Raw genomic sequence first — 23,423 nt, 5'->3', positions numbered from 1 at the left:
CTTGGTCCCTGCAAGAATTGTCATAACTTTGACAGACATGGGACAAGGGGACTATGGTCATGTTTTCTTCATATTATGCATTTTTCATTACTGTAGTATCCAAACTATAGTAATAAGCCAAGTTTTATACTGGAAAAAATGTGGATTATTTTCATCACTCTTTATTGTGCTTTATCCATTTGGGGTTATTTTCCTTATGCCCAAATAAGACAATTAATATCTCCTTTGGCGCAAGTCTGCTGGATTTGCATTAGCTCTGTTTCTGTGTGTCTGGACTATTGTCTTGCCCTCATTTTAATTTTTAAATTTTTATTTATTTTTAAAAAGATTTATCTATTTATTATTTTAGAGAGAGAGAGAGAAAACATGTGTGCACGTGACAAGTGGGGGAGGGGCAGAGGGAGAGGGAGAGAGAATCCCGAGCAGGCTCTACACCTAGAGCAGAGCCCAACATGGGGCTCGATCCCATGACCCTGAGATCATGAGCCAAAATCAAGAGTCAGATGCTCAGCCGACTGAGCAACCCCAGTACCCCTTGCCCCCATTTTTAAAGGATACTTTTACTTGGTCTAGGATTTTAGGTAGAGATTAGTTTTCTATCAGCATCTTAGAGATACTCTTTCATTGTTTTCTTATCTTCCAAGAATCAGCGATGAGTCTGATTTGGATCCTCTGGAGCTGCTCTTTTATATTCTGACGGCTTTGATGACTTTTTGTCTTTTTGTTTGTTCTGCTTTGTGTGGTAGCTATTTTCCTGCTGGGAGGAGGATTTAAGAAGGTTCTTCTTGGGCCACACGATGCTTCTTAGATCTGTACTGATGCTTGTCACCTGTCTTGGGGAGCTACTACTTATTACCTCTTTACACACTGTGCCTGCTCCATTTCTTCTCCCTGCTTCTGGAGCAGGTTCTGTCTTGGGTATATCAGACTTTCTCACTCCGTCTCTGATCTCCTTGTGTTTTCTCCCTGGGATGGTCACTTTCACGTGTCAGCCTGGTTGGTCTGTGGTGCCCAGCTGCTTCATCAAACATGAGCCAGATGTTGCTGTGAGGGTGCATTCGGGTGTGATGGACGTTTCCATCAGTGCACGTGGAGGAGAAAGATGACCCTCCGTGTGCAGTGGCCTCATACAGTCAGTTGACAGCCTCAGGAGCAGAGACTCCAGCTCCTGAAGGTGATGGAGTTCTGCCTGCATGCTCTCCGTGGACACAGCTGCAGCATCGTCTCCTGCTGGAATTTCCAGCCTGCTGGCCTGCCCACCAACATTAGACTGGCCAGCCACTGCACACATGGGAGCCAGTGGCTTCAACTACATCTCCTTTCTATTAGGAAAATGAATATACCCTATTGGTGCTATTCTCTGGAGAACCCCAACTAATACACCTTCTTTCTGTTTCTGTGCTATTCTGGATACTTTCCTCAGGGGGGTGTTCCAGTTTACTAATTCTCTCCTCAGCTGTGTTTATTTTATTTTATTTTATTATTTTTAAAAATTATTTTATTTATTTATTTGAGAGAGAGAGCACACAATCCAGGGTGGGGGGAGAGGCAGAAGGAGAGGGAGAAACAGGCTCCCAGCTAAACAGGGAGCCCGATGCAGGGCTTGACCCCAGGACCCTGGGACCCTGACCTGAGCCAAAGGCAGACGCTCAACGACTGAACGACACAGGTGTCCCATCCTCAGCTGTGTTTAATTTGCTACAAAACCTATCCCCTGTCACACAAATTGTTTTATTTTCCTCTGCAAAATAACAAAGCACCTCCTATTTGGCGCTTTCCTTTCCTTTTTTTTTTTTTTTTTTGGCTTCTATCTCTCCCCCTGCATTTTCCCTCTTGTTTTTTTAAATCTCTTTTTTCCTGGTGAGCATGGTTATACCAAAGTCTGTCCAGGAACAGTGCTCTCTGACGTCATGGGTTTTCTCCACTGTGTGTCTGCTGGGTTTTGTTAAAATGGTCTTGTCTCCTCCCATGCCTGCTTGGTCTTTGCTGTGTGCCAGTGCTGTATTTCCAGATTTTTTGTAGCATTCTTTTGATCCAGCTCTTAGTAGGATCGTCTCTGTGTGAATTTGGGAATAGAGACAGTTTCAGGCTGTTCTGTGAACCCTCCTGCTTACACAGGGTTCAGACTTAGTCCTAATTTAATCCATGTGTGGCAGCTGCAGCCTGCCTCTGTCCTGAACCCTGGAGACTCTCCCCCAATTCTGGCCCCCCCTGCTCCTCCCCTGCTCCCTCCCCCCCACATCATTCCCTCTTCCTGCAGGACTTCGCTCTGGTGCCACCAGTGGGGTCTGACCCTCTGACTGAGGGTTGAAGGTCACTTTTAGTCCCTTTTGTGCTTTATTTTTCTACAAAGCGTTTTCATTTTGTCTGTCTGTCTGCCTTCCCCACTGCAGTGTCTGTCTCCCTGGGCTATGGGGTTTCAGCCGTTTGGTTCCCTGCTCTGTTCCCAGTGCATAACTGTCCTGGGCACATTGTCAGCAATCAATACACATATGCTGAATGATTAAATAAGTGTATGGTTTATGTTGACCAACTTCTTGGTGTTTGGATAAATGAAATGTATTGACAACGGGAAGTATTTTCCCTAAATGGTAAAAAATTTCAAGAGCAATATAATTAAGGTTGGTGTTCAGATACTTTTGTGCAACAGTTTCTTAAAATCATGGTAGAAATTAAATGTAACTTAACTTAATATACAACAAGTATTTTTGAAAGAACTCCTCAGAAAATGAAAACAAGGTTTTTCTATAATTTTAAATTTATCGTAAGCCATCTAATTTGCATAGGGAAGTCAGTGCTAATCTATGAAAATGTCTTATTAAATATTTCTTTGTTGAATTTAGCATTTTGGTCTTCATGCAGATATTAGGATTGCTTTTAGATTATTCCAGCAAGATTTATAATCATTTTTTTCTACCAAAAATTCCTTCAAGTGCACGAGAGATAAATTTCTACTTCTAAGAACTCTAAGACAAAGGAGCTGCTCAGATATATTTTTGAGCTCATGTGTTTTATCCTAAACATTTGTGAAAAATTTATAGGTTATTCCATAATAAACCTGTGCTTATTTTATTTTTTTAAAGATTTTATTTATTTGAGAGAGAGAGAGATAGTGAGAGAGCACATGAGCAGGGGCTGGGGGCAGAAGGAGAGGGAGAAGCAGACTCCCCCCTGAGCAAGGAGCCTGATGTGGGACTCGATCCCAGGACCCTGAGATCATGACCTGAGCTGAAGGCAGACGCTTAATGGACTGAGCCACCCAGGCGCCCCAGGGCTTATTTTAATATAAAAATAATTTTGCATATTAGTTACCATCTGCATAAAAACAATGTTTGCTACTACCCCACTGGGTTGTTTTGCAAGATACTATTAATGATCATTAACTTCAGAAATTTCTCCTGAATTAAAGAGGCTTGGCTCTCCATATCGGATTCTACAGTTTAATGTGACAATACTTTGGAGATTGGAAGTCACAAAAATGTGGATATGCATGGCGACAGACCTTCTCCATCCCACCCACTACCACTCCCTGAGGAGAGCGGTCTAGAGTGCAGGAAGTAGGTGGTGTTGGGCAGGACATTTTGATGAACTCAGCTGCTTGAGAAACATGGAGTCCGAAGAGGCTCTGACCCACCAGTGGCCCACGTTACTCCTTCAGGGAGATGCACGCTGGGGAGGGAGACAGCCGATGCTCTGCTTGTCACGATCCTGTGATGCCCATCACGCAGATGTAAACCAGGGTCTGAGCCAACTCAGGGCTCTAACATCCGATCCCCTGGGTCCATCTCTCGGATTTCGCGTTCATTGCCAGGACCTTGCCATGGGCTGTAAAGTTTTATCTTCAGTGTGAGCTAAGACTTCAGCGCTGAACACCAGATCCAGTAAATACGCCGCTAGTAGGAACAAAGAACTTGCGTATCCCACCCAGATTTCTCATTTTCCTGATGAAGAAGAATGAAACTTACCTTGAGGTTGGAAGCACAGACAAACCAGACCCTCTGCCCAGCAGAGTAGCCTCAAAGTCACTTTCTACTCCACTTAATGGTTTTCTAACAAGATGAGTATTCGGAGCATAGATTTTTATTATCATCATCACCTTTTTCTTGTTGTATCCAATATGCCAAGAAAGGCTGAAGGCAAGTTCCTTTAGGGGAGCTGCTCTCATCCAGTGATGTGACGCGCCAAAGGGATCGGGGCGTACAGCAGCCGCAGTGTGGGTGTCCGTCCTCACGTTCCGCCCAGAGGTGTAGGCTGGTCTGTGCAGAATGCTTCAAGATATCTTTGGAGGACATTAATATGCATCCTACAACCATGTCAGTAGGGTATCTTTTTCAGCTCGGCTGCTTCTTATTAACCCAGAGCTGATTGAGCCCCAGCTAAACGGCGGGACTTTCTGCGAGTACGTGGGCTTCATCTTCTCAGGCAATTTTGCAAACTGACCTTGAGGGAATCTTCAAGCAGATTTCATGGGCTTGTTTGAGTGTGCTTTTCATTACTCTCCTTATACAAGATCTCTCCGTCTCTCTTTTGTTGCAAAAAAATCCTGATGATTTCCTTTCAAAATTTGCATGATTGGCTTTTAAATATCCATCAAAAGCAGAGCAGTTCTTGCAGCTAAGCGTGTGCCGGTGCGATGCCACGGTTTAGGCTTATTGTATCTCTGCACTATAACATGAGCTGTATTTTCAGTATGGACTGAAATGTCTAGTCAGTTTGTCCTGGTTGTAAGTAGGGGTGCGTGCCACCCAGGTGGGGGTTCACTTGGGAGTCTCAGGCACTTTGCCATCAGGTACGCCACTCGATGATTTCAGGTGTTCTGAATTTCTCTAATTGAGTTTTTTTTTAATTCACTGCTTTTACACTTATAATTCAAAATTCCTGTTTTTATCTGTGTTTACATGTTCCCAATTGAACATAAAATTTTTAAAAAGCTTTGCAAGAATGGATGGCTATTCTGCGTGGCACCCAAAGGCTGGATGAAAACCAGCCCCCTCATGGGAAAGGTGAGAACAGATGAGAATTCTCGTAAGTTTAATGTAGAGACTGAAGAACCTCAGTGAGGTTTGTGGGGCACCTGAGTTGGGAACATTTGATTTAGCACCAAACCAGTAGTTCTAGGACTTTGGGGTCTGCTCCAGAGCTGTGCCGGCTGTTCAGCTGTAAGAAGTAAGTGTTCTTGGGACGCTTGGGTGGCTCAGTCGGTGAAGTGTCTGCCTTTGACCCAGGTCATGATCTCGGTCCTGGGATGGAGTTCCGCATCGGGCTCCCTGCTCAGCGGGGAGTCTGCCTCTCCCTCTGCCCCTCCCCCTGCTTGTGCTCTCTCTCTCTCTCTCTCTCTCTGTGTCCAATAAATAAATAAAAAAAATAAAATCTTAAAAAAGGTATTCTTTGCCATTTTGAGAAAAAAAGGAAAAATGAAAGAGCTTGAAATTGAGCCAAAGTGATATTTTATCAGAATTCCTAAAATTACCAACTGTTTAATAAATAAATGTAATTTTATAGACTGAATTTGAGGCAAATGTTTGCGCCTCTCCTGTGCCCTTGGTGAGCTGGCAGTGAGTGTCCCCGGCTGGCCCCACTGGGTCGGTTTGCCTCTCCTACACCATCCATCATGAGTTAGATTCTATCACCTCTTCGGCTAGTCTTGTTTTGCATTATTAATCTTTATGGGATTAAAAATATGGACATCTGTTAAATGGTGCTACAGGCCATGGGATGCAGTGTGGGGTGTTGAAAGGGCTTAGCTGTGTCATCGAGCTGAGTTCAAATCCTTGCCCCACGTCCATAGTTTCGAGGAGTCTGTTCCCACATCTGTAACATGGAGATTGTTGGTTGGTGGGACGCCATCTTCGTGACGCTGAGAAGGACCTTCCCTTCCGTAGCTGACATAGTCACTCTCAGCAAGAGGTCGGGTGCTGTGTCCTCCCTGCGCCATGCAGACCAGGCCCCTTGGGTGCTCGCCGCCCAGCATGACCACCTGCAGGCCCACCATCGTCCAGGGTCGGTTGTGGTTCGGGGCCAGGGACCCTGCAACGCTGGGCCCGGCGGTGGGCTGCATCCAAAGGCAGCCTTTTGAGCAAGGATGGTGGTGAGGAAATCCTGCCTTGCTGATGTTGTTTTCTTAGCCCCTGGGACGTTGGCGAAGAACTGACCCCTTCCACTACCGAGCAGGCCTGGGGACGGTAGCGCAAGTGAAATTCTAAAAGATGGTGCTGTTTGGTGTTTCTGGACAGAATCTGTGACCTTGTCTCCAATGGCCTCACTGAGGTGCGCTGACTTTGACCCTAAGTCCCCTCACTGGACACACGAAGCCCCTGGACTCTAACATGGTCCCAGGGATGTGAGGACGGGTGACACAGGCTGACACAGTTGATCTCGGACCTGCTGCCTGAGGGCCATGCATACTCCCATGGCAGCAGAGAGGTGTCGGCACGGGGTCTAGGATCTTGGGCACAGGCTCTCACATATAAAGGAAGGCCTGCGGTGTAATAAAGTGGGGACCTGGGTGGTCAGCCAGCCCAGCTGGGGAGGGTCCTGCGCCGTCCCCAAGCCCACAGGTTGTTCCCAGAGCAGCAGAGAGTCGGTGAGTCTCAGAGACAAAGGGAATAGATGTGGAGGTGTCTTCCTCAACACTTGCTCCGTTGTTCTCACTCCCACCCCCATGGGGCACTATTATCACCCTGATTTTATAATTTAGAACAATTTGAGAATCCTGGGAATAAATCTTAGGCCCGAGTCTGAGCCACAACACTGAACACCTCCTTTATTTTCCTATTTCTCTCTCAGGTGATATGGCCCAAGACTGAAGCCAGCCAGCCCTGCTCCTTCCCAGGAGAGCTATTCCCGCTTCCTGAAGACATCTGCCTGGGGTTGCGGGGTGGCCTCCGGCAGTCCCTTCAGGATGCTGTCCTGCCTAAGCATGGGAGTCCCCCTCTGCACGCGCTGTTTCCTCCGGGCCTCTGGTGAAGCTCATTCTCAGGAACCAGGAAAGGGTCTGTGATGTGGAGACCAGTGGTCACCAGGGGCATCCCCCTCCAAAATGCCCAGATCAGGACTCGATCCTTCCCAGTATACAGAATGTGATGGATTCCAGAGTGCTTCATGGCCATGTGACTCTTGATCCTTACAACCGGCTGTGTGCCGGGCAGCCTAGGGCTTGGCCGTCCCCATTTTGCCATGGGGACACTGAGGCTCCGGAGGTCTGGTGCTACGGACACAGGCGGCGTGGGAAGTAGGGTAGATGCTCAGTGCTTGCTGGATTGCCTTGTTGCCTCTGAGATGTGCTTCTGAATGCCTTGTGCGAGGGGGCACAGAGATCCCGAGTGTCCTGCAAGCACTCAGGGCAGCCTGTGGGCCGGCACTGTCCACCCTCCGTGTTACTGCTTCCGACCCAGCTGCCTTCCGTCAGAGGCGCTGCCCGCAGAGCAGAGCGGGACGGGTATGTCGTCCTTTTGGGCCCGCCTGTGATGATTCCCTCAGTCAGCTCAGTGTGACTCGGTTGTGTGCTGTGTCCTATTCAGCGTCCACCTCAGAATGCTGCCCATTCCTACATTCAGGATGCACGGTAACCTTCCTCTCTTTTAAAGTTTTGTGTTATTGTAATTTTGCTCGCTAAATCGTAAATATTTAAGCCAGCGGCCAACATGGGTAAGATCTGCCGGAGTTAGGACGCATGGGGCGGCCGATGGGAGGGCACTGGTCGCGTGTCTATGGGGACGGAGTTTTCTTACCGCTGAGGAGGGGCTGGTTGTGTCGGTACGAGGCTGGCAGCTGGCCGATGTCCTCGGTCCGGAGGCTCATGACCCGGGAGAGGTGGCCGGTGTGGTGCAGACTGCCCACGATGATGCTGTGCAGGTACACAGGCTCAATGAAGTGGCAGAGCAGCGCACCCTGCAGTCCCAGCACGTTCCACCTGCAAGGAGAGGGGGTCAGTGCGGGGCTCACCTGTGTGGGTGGGCCCCCCCGAGCGGCCTCCCTCCCCACCCACCTGGGGGCGGGCTGTGCGCAGCCCCCGTGCCTGTCTTCCTGCCCCATGCCTGTGCCGCCCGACCCAGCAGAGAGGCCACCAGCTCGGGCAGCTCCGGTTCTGAGCCCCTAACTGCCGTGCACGCTGCTGATGGGGGGCCCTGCATTTCCTTTTCTGGAAGATGACTTTTTAGATGGAGTGGAAGCTATATATTCTCGCAGGGACTTGAAATTAAAAAAAAAAAAAAAAGGCACTCTGTCCCCAAAGCGAATCTGAATTTTCCTTTATGTTAGCTGGGAAATATCAGAGATGGAGTTTATTTCACTTTGGGGAAGAATACTTTCTTCTTCTTTTGTCCTCAGCAGTCAGAATGACCTGCTGTGTCATTAAATGACATTAATAAGTGACCCTGTTTTGCTCCGAGGAAGATTTTGATTTTAGAAACCCAGATCCGACATGAAGGACAAGGCCGTCCTTCTCTGAAAGAAATAGAGCCCTGGGCAAGTGTTTTTGCTTCTGCAAGCAAAGATGACAGCAGCATTTTAAGATTGTTTTTCCCCCTAAACTTGGGTGGTACAAGGTTACATGCATCTGTTTGAGGCAACATTTCGTGGTTTCCCCCCACTGTAAATAACGTGTTTAAAAACCCAGCCTCCATCAGCAGCGAACATTATGCAGCTAATTTCCTACATCATTGTTCTTTTCATTAATTAACGTTTCTCCACTGTTAGGGCAATCATTGTGGTGCTTCCATGCCGTACATTTCTTTTCATGATTAATAAGGAATCATATTTCCCTTTCCTGAAGCAGTCAATTAACACAGAATCCTTTCCATTAATTACTGAATGTTTAAAACCAGCATGCCCTACCTGGAGAGCAATCTGCTCTGGGAACCTGCAACACCAATTGCTTTAAAAAGTTCTCTTTAAATTTTATTCCGAAAACACAAGCAATTTAGCTGGTGATATTAATTTGCCTCAGAAGCATTGCAGTGAATGGGAGACATGTTTTAATCTCATGCAAGAAAAGGCAACCATCTGGCGGGCGAGAATCGAGAGAGCGAGTCTCCACTCTCTCCACAAACGCAGGTCATTAAAGTAATGTGTTCATCTACATAAAACTCAAATGGAATATAAAAGGTAATATTTATATACAAACAATTTAGTCCTACAATTTAAACAGTCATTGGTTTTATGAAACATTTACTTTAGTCTATCAGATTTGCATAACTTCACTTAAAAAATAATTACGGTCATTTCTGTAAGTCACATCATTTCTTTCAGAAAGGGCTGAAACTGCTGTCCTTTGGAGATTTATATGTATATATATATTTGATTTTACCAAAGTAAATGTCAAAAAGTTTTGAAGGAGTGGACTTGCTGAAAGCAACACAAGAACTTCTCACTGGTTGTAGGGACCCGTCACTTGGTGATACGCCCCACCCAGACTTTCACTCGTACCCGACGGTATCAGCTGACAGGCCAACTGAGGCGCTCAGGAGGCTGCCTGTCCCTCACTTCTCGATGATGAAGTACAGAATTTCAACAAAATCGCGGAGAGGACTTTTTTGGTATGTGAGCTTTTTGTGGAAGGAACGCCGATGTTTTTGAGTGGTGATTGAGGGATTGGGTTCCTTCCCTTAAATATGAGACCAGTATTTCCAGGCAGCACTAAAAAGTGAAGAAAAACCCCACAAAGTCACTTCCTCTAGTATTTTGGATACCTCCTTGTTGGATTTGAAGAAACTGGGAAATTACACCAAGAAAAAGAGAAAGAGCAAGTTAGCGGTAAGTCTCTTTCGCTATGAAAGTGTTTGGTATTGGTTGTTAAGTGCACACTTGATTCCTGGCACACGTGCGGGCTTCCTTGTGTTTGCATGTGTGGATGAACACAGGTGCTCTTGCAGCGAAAGTCACTGACACAGTCAGTCTGCAGGGACGATGCTAAGTTACCATCAGTGGCCAAGGGCTCTGCGATGCAGGCAGCCCCGGTGCATCTGTTCTATCTCTGACCATTAGTGAAGTGTGACTTAAAAGCAGAGAAATGGACATTTCCGCCATCGATAACAAAGCACTCGCCCGAAGTATGCCAAGTCTTGAACAATAAAATTAGTATTCCTAGAAGAGACAGCACTGTTCTTTAGGCCATTCAGGTGTTGGCTTTGAACAAAACTTCTGGAATGTATTTGAGTGGTTCTGATTCTGTGGGATTGTCTAAAAACAAATAACTTCTATATCTGGCTTCCTCTTAATAACCTTTATAATAAAGAGAAAATCAACCTTCTCCTTGTCTGGCTATAGGAGTTTAAACTTATTCAGCTAACATGATCAATAAAACCAAATGTCTTCCTGAATATAAACTGGGGAATTTTCAGTGTTCTGGATTGAATGAAAATACCTCTCTCCTTTTGTTCAAACAGCTGATATTTCTGCAATGTTGACAGAGGGAAAAAAAAATCCCATGTCTGGTTTTCAATATAGATAATCCCTTAATAAATATATTTCTGTCTGTTTGTCAATCACAGAAATACCAAAGATACGTAGAGGAGAGATCTTGGAGAAAAGCTGCCTTTCTTTAACCAAGAGAGGCAATCTCCTTGCTCAGTTTGAATCTTGGCCTCTCAGGATGAGCAGAAATAGTCACGGGGTGAGCCCTACCTCAGATGGCCACTACCAGTGTGCCCCTGGCACATAAGACAGGGACAGCGATTTCCATTATGTTTTGGACAGTTGGGATTCTTGTCTATTGTTTTTGCCACCTTGATGTGGCCCTTCAGGGTGATGTAACTCTCCTAAATTACAGTGAAGTCTATGGTACAGTCTTCAAGTGCCATCAAAATATATACTTACTTGGCATAGAAACAGACACTAGATCAATGGAACAGACTAGAGCCCAGAAACAAACCCGTGCTTATATGGTCAATTAATGTACAACAACGGATCTAAGAATATACAGTGGGGTAAGGATAGTCTCTTCAACAAATGGTGTTGGGAAAACTGGACAGCCACATGCAGAAGAATGAAACTGGACCTCTTTCTCACACCATACACAAAAATAAACTTGAAATGGATTAAAGACTTGAATGTAAGACCTGATTCCAGGTGATAACTTGGATGAATCTTGAAGGTATTATCCTAAGTGAAATAAGTCAGACAGAGACAAATACTGTATGATCTCACTTCTAAGTGAAATATAGAAAAGCTGAACTCATAGAAACAGAGTAGAGTGGTGGTTACCAGGGGCTGAAGGGCGTGGGGGAACTAGGGAGATGTTGGCTAAAGCATACGAATTTTCAATTATAAGAAAGATTAGTTTGGGTATCAAATTATAGCATGGAGACTATATTTAATAATACTGTATTATATACTTGGAAATTGCTAGGAGTAGATCTTGAAGGTTCTCACCACGAAAAAGAAATGGTAACTATGTGACCTGCTGGTGGTGTTAGCTAAAGCTTCGGTGGTAATCATGTTGCAATATGTAAATGTATCAGCAACACTTTCTACACAAACTTACATAATACTCTATGTCAGTTACATCTCCATAAAGTGGGTGGGGATACATACTTACTTCACTTTTTTCTTCATCTGTAGGAAAATTTGCCCATTATCTGAAAGTATAGCCATACCCAACTGGGATAAATCCCCAGACTGCTCCATCTGTGAAGTCCAAACTGGGGGGCAGGAAGCATGATAGAGAACCAGTGTTCCCCATCCTGCCGGAATGACTCCAGCGTTGCAGCCTAGGAGTGGTTTCCAGCTTTGGTGCACACTGGGGTCATGTGGGGGGCTCTGAGAATCTTTTGGTGCCAGGTCCCCCCAGACTCTGATGTCATGGGTCCAGGGTGCAGCCTGGTATCCACCTTTCCAATGCCGCAAGTGATTCGATGTGAGCCAGGGTGAGAACCTTCTGCCGTAAGGCAGTCGGCACAGATTTTGGAGTCAGAAACTCAAGTCAAATCCCAATCCTGACACCAGTTAGCTGCATTCCCTTTGACCACTTTGCTGCTACCCTGGACAACAGTCTACAGCAGTGTCCTCAAAGTGTGGTGCCCGGACCAGCTGTATCTGCATCACCTGGGACTTGATAGAGATGCACAGTCTGGGCCCCACCTCAGACCTACTGAGTCAGAAACTCAGGGCTGGCAGAGGGCGTTTCAACAAGCCTTCCAGGTGATTCTCATGCTGCTAAACTTAGAACGGTGGGTCTCCGTGCTGAGTGTGTGGCCATAATAGTAGTATCTGCTTCTGCAGTCATTTCAAAGGTCTGCAGGAGAGGATTTTATCTCCTGGGGGTTGACACCTCCCCCTGTATAGCCTATCCCAAGTCTCAAACCTTCTTCTCCCACCTTTTGACCAAGATGGGTAATCATGCCAAGTCAGAGACATTCCCACACAAATGGCCCATCCCATTTCCAGTCTGCTGATGGGGCCCCTCCAAACAAAAGAGAAGGACCAGACCATTAACCCTTTTACTCAGTAATTTTACTGAGTGAGATCTGAAAGATAGACTCTCAGTCAAATGGCAGGATATATGTACAAGCAGAGTCACTAGAGGATTGTTTGCTGTTACAAAGTGAGCAAAACAAAATGAAAAGCCTGAAATCATCTAATGGCCTCTTACTAGGTTTTGGTTGAATAAATTACGGTCTGTTTGCAGAAGAGTGTGGATACGACCGCCCGCAGCCTGCCTGACCACGGGGGGCGCGGTCACCTTCTTCGTCCGCACCGCTCACTCCCCCGACTGCTCTCCTGCTGGCCCCCTCTGCTCACTCGCCTCAGAGGCCGTGGGGCAGTCGAGGTGGGGTGCTCACCACTGCCGTGGAAACCACGTGTGCTGTCCCTCTGCCCTCGCTCATGCTGCCACCTCGTTTGGGATCCCAGCCAATCAGTCCATGAAGGGAAACCTGGTCTCAGCGCACGGCTTGGCTGAGCTCCTAGCTGACAGTCGACACCCAACTGGCCAGCCGTGTGAGCGTGCCGTCCAGAAAGTGGCCCCGGGCCCCAGGGGCTGCCTGAGCGGGCGCCGTGCGGAGCTTAAATGAGACTCCTGATCAAGCCCGCACACACAGAAGGTGTGCACGCAGAACACGTGGTTTGTTTCAGGCCCCTACATTTTGGGACAGTTGTTACATACAGTGGACGACTCGTGGAGTCCACTGCCTTCTCTGAGGTGACCTTTGGCTACGGGTAACTCCTCGGGACGTCCGTGTATGTCATGGCGATCAGAGTCCGCTGGACGTCGGCAGTGACTGTAGAAGCTGGGGGCACAGGTGCCCTGGCAGTTGGGTTGGGGTCAGGACGATGTCCTGCTACTTCTGGTTATTTTCAGCTGAAAGAAATTACTTCCACTTAACACACTGTCTCATCTCTGTTCTCCGAAGCCTACCTGGGAAGTGCCCTCTCTTGGCCCGACGTTTCTGGTTGCATCTGCCCCTGACAGACTGTTACAGTGTAACGGTCTGTATCCTGCACGTGGGGGCTGCCATTTCTAGGGTGCGTGGGGTTTCCAGTGGAAGTCCCCCCATTGCCAGCTCCGGGCTCTGGCTGACTCTCAGAGCTCTCGGCCCCATGGCTCTCCCAAGAGGGGCTGCATTTGGCCTCTTGGTTCCTGGGGGACAAACATCACACAAAGTTACTCTAGGGAATGCCTTTCATTCCTTTGGTGAAGATGGAAACCGTAAGGTAAAGCTCCGGCCGCTGTGTGTGCCCCACGGGCTCTTTCTGCCCAGACCTGCACTCCAGACCATCTCTTCTCAAGTCCCCAGACACGGTCTCCTTCCCCTTGGTCCCGTCATCGGACCCCCAACATGTTCGGCCGACACCGTACCGTTCATGAGATGTCTGTGGCCTTGCCTCACGTGGCCACTTCACCGATTCCTTTGCTTTCCGTGGACCAAGGTATCATCTCCTGTGGGGCCCACCAGACTTCCAAGTTTAGAAGTCAGACAGTGCCTTACTCTCCGGAGAAGAGCTATAATTTTTTACAGTTCATTTTTATGGAGAAAGTTTTAATCTGTTCATTTAAAGACACATTGCGATCAATAATCAAGCTCAGGTACTTAAAATTAGAAACCATATCTAAAGGAACATTAGTTCCAGAAGATTTAGATTTTTATGTGCCCCTCAAATTTGATTCTTAGAAGCAAAGGCAGAGAGCACTGCTTTGGTTTCCCCTCCTTCCAGGAGACTGCGTTCACCCGTGGGAGAGCGTGGGGACGGGCGTCCCACAGGGGGAAAAGCAGACCCCGCATTCAGGAAAGTGGGCCGGGACAGTGCTGTTAGCGGCCAGCCTCTCCTTGTCTCACGCAGTGGTGCATCTGCTCTGTTTCATCTTTCTGAAGAGAAATCGGAGTGCTCTTTGGTGCACTCAGTTTGTGGTGCTGAAGGTTGACTGTCACGGACGCCATGAAATGTCTCCGTCTCTGTCCTGACGCTCAGTCTTCACCAGGGGGATATTGGTGGTTGCGTTGTGGGGATTGATTTTACTATGACTTTATCTGGTTCTGTAATTTTCCAAAGACCACACAAGTTGGGCTAAGGGAGCACCACCTCTTACCTGGTTGTACTGGTCTCCTGGGGCCACGGCGGCACACACCACAAACCGGGGGCTTGAAATAATAGTCACGAATTTTCTCAAGGTCCCGGAGACCAGAGTTTGAGGTCAAGGTGTGGGCAGGACTGTGCTTTGTCCGGAGGCTCTGGGGAAGCTGGACCAGGCCTCTCTCTGATCTTCAGGTGGCTGCTGGCCGGCCTTCCCTGGTGTTCCTTGTGTAGACACATCACCTCCTTGTTGCCCCCCCCCCCCTTACAAGGGTACACGTGGCTGCATTCGGAGCCAACTGGAATCCTCCTTCGTGCTTAGCTGAGTGCCCACACGTAAGCGCACTTTTGCAGGTTCTGGCTGTGAGGACATGGACATACCGTTTTGGGGGCCCGGTGCATATGGTGTGGCCCATCGGGAGATCCCACCCTGTCTCATTTACTCTCTACCATGAGTAGGCTCTGTGGCCCACGTAGGAGAGCACATCCGGGTACAGAGCTTTTGTGTGAGGACATCATGGGGTCCATCATTCTCAGTAGCTCTCAGGTGGGAACATCCTGGATGCCCAGCAGCAGGGGACTGTGCCGATGGATCGCTCTAAGACCTGAGCTCCACGGGCCCTGAAGGCTCTGCGCACCGCGTGCCGTAGGGATTGCAAGCACGCCGCCGCCCAGTGAGGTCTGAGTACTGGAGGAGCAGACGGTGGCCGGCCGCTGTTGTCTGTCACTGCTGGGGTATCGCTAGTTGTTTCTTTTCTGCTTTCCACCTTTTCCCCATATCTCGTATCCTGCAGTAATGGGGGAGCCCCCATCCTCACGACTGGGCTCTCTGAGCTCTTCTTCGGCGGGAGGGGCGGGACTGGGTGGTCTCTTGATTCTTGCTCAATTGCCGCCTGCGTCTGGAGGCAGCAGACCCACAGCACTGGGGCATCCCGGGTTGCCCACCGTGGGGAACCTCGCGGTTTGGTTTGGTTTTTGGTGCGAGACCAGTTCACCCACAAGGGACTGACTCTCCCCGACTGGGCCACCAGGACTGGCTTTTATCTTCAAGACAGATTTCTGCAGAATCTACAGAGAAATGACTTCACTTTTTCAAAAGACTTTGATGATCCAAGAATTTTCCTGGTGACTGAGGACTCTGTTCCTAACAAAAGAGACCAGATTTTGTTTTGTGCTAAGTTTAATGTCAAAATTATTTTTAGGGAGAAAAAATTTAGCCCGTGTGTCCCCACTCCGAGGCTCTGGGATGTCTTTCCCCATCCACAGGCAGCAAAGAGTTCGCTGTGATGCAGGATGCTCTGTTTGGCTTCCCGGCTTTGGGCACCTCTGACCTCCCGCTGCCCAGGACGCCCCAGGCGCTGCTTCCAAACGGAGCCGTGCGTGACCTTGGTCAGGCAGTGGAGGGAGCCACCCGCGTTCTGAACGAAGCCTTCAAGGATGCTGACTTGGATAGCTGGGCTAAGTCGGGCAGCGTGCCTCCCAGAGCATAGGCTTCTCAAGCCGCAGGTCCCACATCTTTGACAGGAGTTTAATGACAGTGATGTCGCCAAGCTGCCGGTTCACCTTGGACAGTCCCCTTGACTTACTTAGGAAACCAGGTCTGCCTCTGTAGCTGGGGCCTCTGTCCATGCTCTCTGTGTCCTGGGTCTGGCCTAGCCAGCCACCCAGCCTGTGCGGTTTCTGCTCACTCTCCAAGTGTGCCCGGTGCCACCCTGCAGTTACCCTCCTGACTGTGGGCGGAGGGGCCTCACAGTCCTCCTGTCGGGTACAGGCACCTGCTGGCCAGGCCTCCCTCTCCCGTTCTCTTCTCTGCAGAGCAGGGCCACCGACAGGTGCTGGTGGAGAGCCTCCCGTGCTCCCAAGTCTGTTGTCCTGTCACATGGCTGGACTTAGGTCCGTTGCTTCTGGGTGCCCGCTGAATGCCCCTTCATGTCTCAGAGTGGTTATGTGAGTGTCACGTCAGTGGGCGTCTGCCAAGCCCGGCAGTGTGTTCCGGAATCTTGGAGAGGGCCCAGGGCGTGCCCATAATTTGTGCAGAGACAGGTGGGCCATCTCAAGGTGATGCGTGGCAGGGTCCCGCCCTCACACGCTGAGCACGTCCACCTGTCACAAAGCCTCGGATCCCAGAGGGGGCCGCCGAGATGGTGTTTCAGGTGGGTGGGGGACCAGGCTGGGTGACAGCCCTGAATCCTCCTCATGGGGGAGGAGAGTGGCCTGTGGCAAGAGAGCAGAGTGCTCGAGGATCTCCCACCTCTGCATGAGGGCTGAGCTTCGCTTGTGACGAGAGCACTGCATTCCTCTCACGGTTCCCAGAGAGACAGACGCTGTCCTGCAAGACACTGTACCACCGGCCGTTGAAGGGCTTGACCTTCTTTGTAGTGAGGCGCTTGTCTTCAGTGGGCATCCCTGACTGCCGCAGTCTGTCGCCTCGCTCCCTGCTCCCCACAGACGGGCCCACTGCTGCCTGGGGGCCGCGGGGGACGCCAGACGCTGAGGCCGGAGGGCTGGGAAGAGGAACTGGAAGGATACGAAGGAAATGTGAGGAATTATCCAATGGCTGGAATCCAGGAAGGTTGTTCATGATGTTTTACGGCTCATTTTAAACCACTGTAAAAATTTCAAGCTTTCTGTAACATGTTTTGCTGGAAACCTGTCTTTACACCATCTCACCACTGACGTAAAATGATACCAATTGTTATTCATGGAATCGTACTCAGAACATCTGTGGGGCTCTAATTTATATTACGTGGGTGTCCTTGATCCAAACAGTGACACCTGTGTATTGCTTTTGATCTCTGGGAGGGAAATAATAGAGCTGTGTTGATCGTTCAGATCTTTGGATAGAGCCTGCTCCCCTTCATTATTCACGGATATCGAGGGGGATTTGCAAAGAGAAGTACAAATATGTCTCATGGATGCGCTTCCTCTACCTTAATTAAAGATACAAGTTTATTCATTTATTTTCATCTAAATACATAAAAGTCACATGCGCTAGGTGGTGAGGTCAGCTGCTCAAATAAAATTGCATCTGTTCATAGAGAAAGTTCACGTGGACGTGGTTTGTGGGTCCTAGCAGTATCTGGGGTAAGACCCTTGGGTGGTCCCTCGGGAAGAGAGTCCGTAGTGAGAGTTGGCTCGGACGCGTCCCTACGGTTTACAGGCAGCACAGATAGGCCTTAGCTTTGGCAGCCGAGGGCAGAGTGAGGGCCTGGCAGAGGCTGCATCCCTGGGTCTGCCAAGCCGTCTCTGCGGGTTGTTGGAAGGAGGCAGGCCTTCAGTTTCTGGGTCCCACTGGGGCCCCTGTGCTGTGCCCCTCACGTGTGACGCCATGGCCGCAGAGCAGGTTCCGTTCGCTCAGCATTTCCTGCTCGCTGATGGGATGCACCTGTGTGTGCCGTGTGGGGGGCACAGAAGCTGAGCATGTGGCATCTCATCAGGGGGATGGTCGGTGAGTCCAGGACGGCCCCGTGTCTTCCCTGCCTTTTCCCCGCAGTGACTGCTGTGAGTTTCTGGTTATTCACTAACAACTGTCCTCAGCAGCCCCTGCCGGCACCCGTTACCTGCTCCCCGTCTGCTTCACAAACGTCCCCGCACAGATGCCGGGGTGCCTCCGTCCACCTGCCCACCTCTCTGCCTGTTTGTCCTGCGAGCACCCCTGTGATGCGGTGCCCCAGGTGGGGGGGGCAGACAGGGTGAGCAGGAAGAGTGGGCAGCCCCACGGGACCCACCGGTGACGTGTCGGCCTCCGTGGGGATGAGCTTGCCCAAGCGGGGCGGGCGGAAGCCAGACGCCCTCGGCGGTGGCGGGGGGTGAGCGCACATAGTTACCCCGGGGAATCTGGGTTAGAAAGGAAGCATGTAAGCACCAGTGGAGGGATGCTGGGTGCAGGGGTTTCCCTTGTAAGGTGAGGAGGACCAGCCGTGTGATGACTGCGTGGTCGGTTTTGGGCAGATGCGGGAACAGGAGGGAGGTGAGGCTGGAGGCTCAGAGGAAGGCGAGGGGCGCGGCGGGGCGGATGCGAGGCGGCTGTCCCTGTCGTGGTGGGACGGGGAGAGGGTGGGACACCGCCACGAGGGGCAGCTTGGGGGGCGGCCCTGTCTGCACGCCTCCCGCCTCCACACACACGCCTGTTGGGCTCCTGCCCTCGTGGGCTCACTTCGTCCCGAGTGAGACGACACACACGTTACTTCTAGTCTTGGGGACTTGACCCGTGGGACTCTGACGTGTGCCAGTACGAAGGCATGGATTTGTAGCATCGGCCGATTTCCGTGCTGTAAACAGCATCCCTGCGGCCAGTTTCGCGTGGCTGGCGTGAAGGCCCTGAGCGCAGATTTGGGGCCGGGCCTGCAGTCGCTCAGCATCTTGTGCATCCTCTCGCATATGACACAAGACCAAACATAATAGTACAATAGTCAGGGAGTGGTGGGCTTTGAGTCTTTCTTGCCTTTATTTTTAATATAACTTATTTAGTGTATGTTATTTGACTCTTAATAACAACTGCGTTTAGCAGTCTGCTCTCAGAATTGCCTGACGACAGTGGGCTCTCGTGGCTGAGCTGGCTCCAGCAGCCTTGCAGGGACTGGGGAGCCGAGGCGGTCCTCCAGCACCTCCCGGCTCCTGGAAGGAGGACGTAACTCCCACATCTCCGTGCTCAGAGAGGAGACGGGGGCGGGGGCAGGAGGAGTGAATGAGGGTGGCCCTGCGTGGCCCTCGGGGGCCCCGCCACTGGACATGGGACCAGCGCTCGGCGCACGGAGAGAGGCTGCCCGTGCGGCTGGAGTCCTTTACCTCCCCGGTCAGTTCAGGGAGAGAGAGGTGTCCTTCCGGCCCGGCCAGGGCGGTCCCCACACATGCCCCGTCTTCCTCAAAGCCTGTCTAGAATCGTTCTCAACCAGGATACCATTTGAAAAACCTGGAGAGACGCAAGGTGGGCTTTTGTTCCTCCAGATTTTGTGACTGACTTTGGCGCACACCTGCCCACAACGAGCGTCGCGTGGGGTCCGTATCTCGTTTAATTTGCTGTCTGTTGACATGTAAGGTCCCATAGACAATGAAGTCTCAGTGCTACAGCATGAATTCACTTCATTTTTGTAGGGACTCAGAGTTAATTTAGAAACCCAGTGTGATCTTCGGGCATCAAGAGAATCTCCCTTAGGTGAAAATTGCCCCTTTTTTTCCTGCTTTGTGAATAGATGAGAATATTAAAAAGGAGGGATGCATCTTCTTCTGAAATATGAGCTGCTTCACGAGTCCAGGCCTTTCCCTTTGATGCAGAAATCAGTGCTTTGAGTTACCGTCATGAGGCCCGCCTGTTGCCGCTGCTGGCCTGGGCAGCCAGAGCCAGGGAAGTGAATAGCCCCAATGCTCCTGCAGCCGTTTGCCGAGTCCCCGGGAGCACTCGGTTTGCCCCTGAGCCCGACAAGCCTGAGGAGGCAGGGACCCCGTGTGTGGGGCCTGCGGTGGCCTGGGGCCCCAAGCCTCCCCTCACTCTGCCTGGCCTCACCCTTCCTGCCCCTGCCGGCCCTGCGCTCGGCCTCCCGGGGAGAACCCTGCATCTCGCTAGTGAGCGAGGCCGGGCAGCAAACACCTGTGGGGCAGGGGAGGTGCTGTTTGCGCAGTAAATGGGCAGACAGTCCCGCCTCATGGGAGTCCACGTGCCGGGGAACCACGCCTGGGAGGGTGCACCTTACCTGGCCCTGTGGGGACACCCTGCCCTCCGCACCCCGCCTGGCCTCCAGGTCCATCCCCCGGACAGACTCTGACTCCCCGCTTGAGCCTCAGCGTCCCTCCCGCCGTAACCTCGCCTCCTGCCCCCTCATCTCTGGCGAGTTCCAACCCCAAGCCCCTCCAGACCAAGGATCTTGGGGGCAGCAATGTGGCTGGAAGTAGGGGTGGGGTGGGGGTTTTAGTTTACAGATTACAGATTAATACGTGTATTCGAGGGTCCAGAAGAAGTTCTGACTCACTCTCAACAAGGCTTTCCACGGCCAGCATATTATTATTGTCGCCCTCAGGGTGGGTTTGGAGCCATGTACGGCTGTGTTGGGGCAAACCCCTGCTCACCAGGGGCCCTGGACGGTTTCCAGACCTAAGTGACAGGAATGCTCCCCAGTGGGGCTGGCGCATCTGGGGGAGCAGGGGAACGGGGTGGTGGTGGGGTCACGAGCAAGGGGGCCTGTCCCTGAAGAGAAGGTGCCTTTGAGGGGCACCCGCATGCCTTTTTGCAAATCCCTCGTCCTCCTGCCGGCTCCCCACTGAGACCCTTCAAGGGGGGCTTTTGAAGTTCCTTCTAAGAAGAGATTCTCTTATGGCGTGGGGAGGACTTGCACCCGGCTGGCGGCACAGGCGGACATGTTTCCTAGAAGGCCCGTCAGGCTTTAGGGAACAGGAAGAGGTCTGACGGGGGTACCCCACATCTGAGAGGTGAGGGTCCCTGGAGAGCTGCCCAAAGGAGTGGGATGGCCCCCAGGGCGGTGCTTAGGAGTGGTGGGCTCCTGATGGACCAGCAGGCCAGGCTGGTGGTGCCAGACATCCTGACGTGACCGAGGCCAGCTCTCCTGTAGGAGCAGCCAGCCTGTGCTCAGTGGAGCTGGTGAAGTGGAGAGTGTGGCCCGCGAACTATAGGACGAGTCTCCCCACACGCCTACCCTGTCCCTCCCCACACGCCTTCCCTGTCCCGCCCTCACTCAGCCCCGCCAGGCTGCCTGGGCGGAGGCGAGCAAGGGGGCTGTTACCTGGCGATCTTGTCCGTGCAGGACATGGTGACGAGCTGCTCACCCAGCAGGACGCCGTCCCACGTCTGTACTGTGCTGGGGCCCCGGACGGGGACGGTCCCTTCCCCAGACTCGATCTTTGTGCGCAGGTGCCCGCGGAGCTTCCTGACGATGGGCTTCCTGCTGTTCACTAGGAGATAAGAGGTGGCCGTGAGCCTGCTGGTGCAGACACGTGAGTCCTCACCTGGAGCTGTGTGGGAGGAGGGCAGGTGCCCAGAAACATCTCCAGGGGCCCCGGCGGCGTGTGGACAGCTGTGATCTGGCGGCACAGGCGGACATGTTTCCTAGAAGGCCCGTCAGGCTTTAGGGAACAGGAAGAGGTCTGATGGAGCACCCCACATCTGAGGGGTGAGAGTCCCTGGAGTGCTGCCCAAAAAACATGTCCGCCTGTGCCGCCAGCCAGGTGCAAGTCCTCCCCACGCCATAAGAGAATCTCAGAAGGAACCTCAAAAGCCGCCCCTTGAAGGGTCTCGGTGGGTAGCCGGCAGGAGGACGAGGGATTCTGTGATCTGTGCTTCCCCAGATGAGTGCCCCAGCAGAGGGCAGGGGCTGGTGCAGGGCTGCGCTCCAGAGCGCCCCCTCTAGACCGGCCCCTGACTTCTCCAGGAAGGGCCCTGCAGTCAGTGTCCAAGGCTCCGTGGTCACGGGGCCTCTGTCGCCGCTGCCAGAACACACGGCTGCACAGACAGCCCCGTGAGCGAGCGTGGCTGCGCTCCAAACCCCGTATTCGCAGACCCCGAGATGTGAGTCCCATGCCTTCCACGCGCTGGGAGATATTGCTCTTTGTACCTCTCTCAGCCGCCTAAAGATAGTTCCTGGACCGTCTGGAAGGGCCGTGGGTGGGGTCTGGCCTGAGGGCTGGGTCTGTAGATCCCAGTCGAGATTTTCATCCTGGCTACATTGTTTTCAGGCTCCATAACCTCGGAAAGGTCACTCCCGACTGCTGTGACACGGTTGTTGCACCCTAAACTAGGGCTAATAATGGTGCCCGCCTCCCGGGCCGTGGGGACGGATGAGGTCAGACATGCCCAGTCATCAGGGCATCCGCTCCCACCAGCGTCTATAGGAGCTAACGAGACACAGCCTTTGAACTGGTCCCTCTGGGCCCCTCATGCCTTCATCCCATATTCTCCTGCTTTCCTTCCCAGAGCCCCCCTCAGTGCGTGCGCACGCACCCCACACCCTACAGTTATTTGGAGAACTAGCATGAACAAAGGGAAGATTGTCTTTATCCTTTCTTTCTTTAAAAGAGTTCTGCACATTAAGTCTGGATTATATTGGAATATGGAAATGGTTAAGTGCTTTGCATACAAATGATATTTAATATAGTGATTCCAAAATTTACATGCGTATGCTGACGTAGATGGATACTAAAGCTACTTTCTTTAAAGAGTTTCTATTTAAGTTTTGAAGTTGTGGAAATAGGATTTCTGCCTCATTTATCCTTACTGAAGGCATCAAATAATAACATGTGGATTTATATGTGCACCTTCTTTTACAGACTCACAATAATTGACAGTATATTTTCTTTGTTTCTAGGAACTGAGGTTCTTTAACTACATTTCCGTAGTCCCTAACATCCATGTCTTAGGGAGAAGGATTGCTGTACTCCTTGCAGAAAGTAAACTTGTAAAAGGGTTCAGGGTGCTTTTTGATCCTCACCAACCAGGTGCTTGATGAGATCCAATTTTGACTGATTTGTGAATCATCCATAGAAGGAAGAACCAAGATGAGAGACTGAACCTGGGTATGCACAGCCAGAGGTGCTCCATGATGGTAATGGTGAGAGTGCAAATCTCTGTAGCTTTGAATGGCACCAGGAATCAGATGATGACAATGACAATGGTGGTGATGATGATGGTGGTCATGAGGACGATGGTGACAATAATGATGAAGATGATGATGTTGATGGTGCTGGTGATGCTGGTGATCCTGGTGATGATGGTGATGAGGGTGATGGTGATGAGGGTGATGGTGATAATGGTGGTGATGGTGATGATGGTGATGGTGGTGATAATGATGGTGGTGATGATGGTGATAGTGATGGTGGTGAAGACGGTGATGATGGTGATGATGGTGACGGTGGTGATGATGGCGATTGTGGTGGTGATGGTGATGATGATGATGGTGGTGATGAGGGTG

The 23,423-nt window shown here is 50.9% G+C and overlaps 1 protein-coding gene across 2 annotated transcripts in view; it reads right to left on the bottom strand.

The window, feature by feature from the left end:
- The window catches only part of ADARB2 (adenosine deaminase RNA specific B2 (inactive)), a 412,902-nt gene that overhangs the window by 10,731 nt on the left and 378,748 nt on the right, over positions 1 to 23,423 (bottom strand). For both annotated transcript variants that reach the window (XM_073879972.1, XM_073879973.1), the window contains 2 exons: positions 21,243 to 21,411; positions 7,731 to 7,912 (listed from right to left, as the gene is read on the bottom strand). In XM_073879972.1, coding sequence (XP_073736073.1) covers positions 7,731 to 7,912; positions 21,243 to 21,411 — 351 coding nt within the window. The remainder of the gene's footprint in view (positions 1 to 7,730; positions 7,913 to 21,242; positions 21,412 to 23,423) is intronic.

This window comes from Callorhinus ursinus, unplaced genomic scaffold, assembly GCF_003265705.2.
Source record: "Callorhinus ursinus isolate GAN/ISIS: 27379988/994484 unplaced genomic scaffold, GSC_fseal_2.0 scaffold36, whole genome shotgun sequence".
Lineage (NCBI taxonomy): Eukaryota > Metazoa > Chordata > Mammalia > Carnivora > Otariidae > Callorhinus > Callorhinus ursinus.
This window is presented reverse-complemented; position numbering and strand designations above follow the sequence as displayed.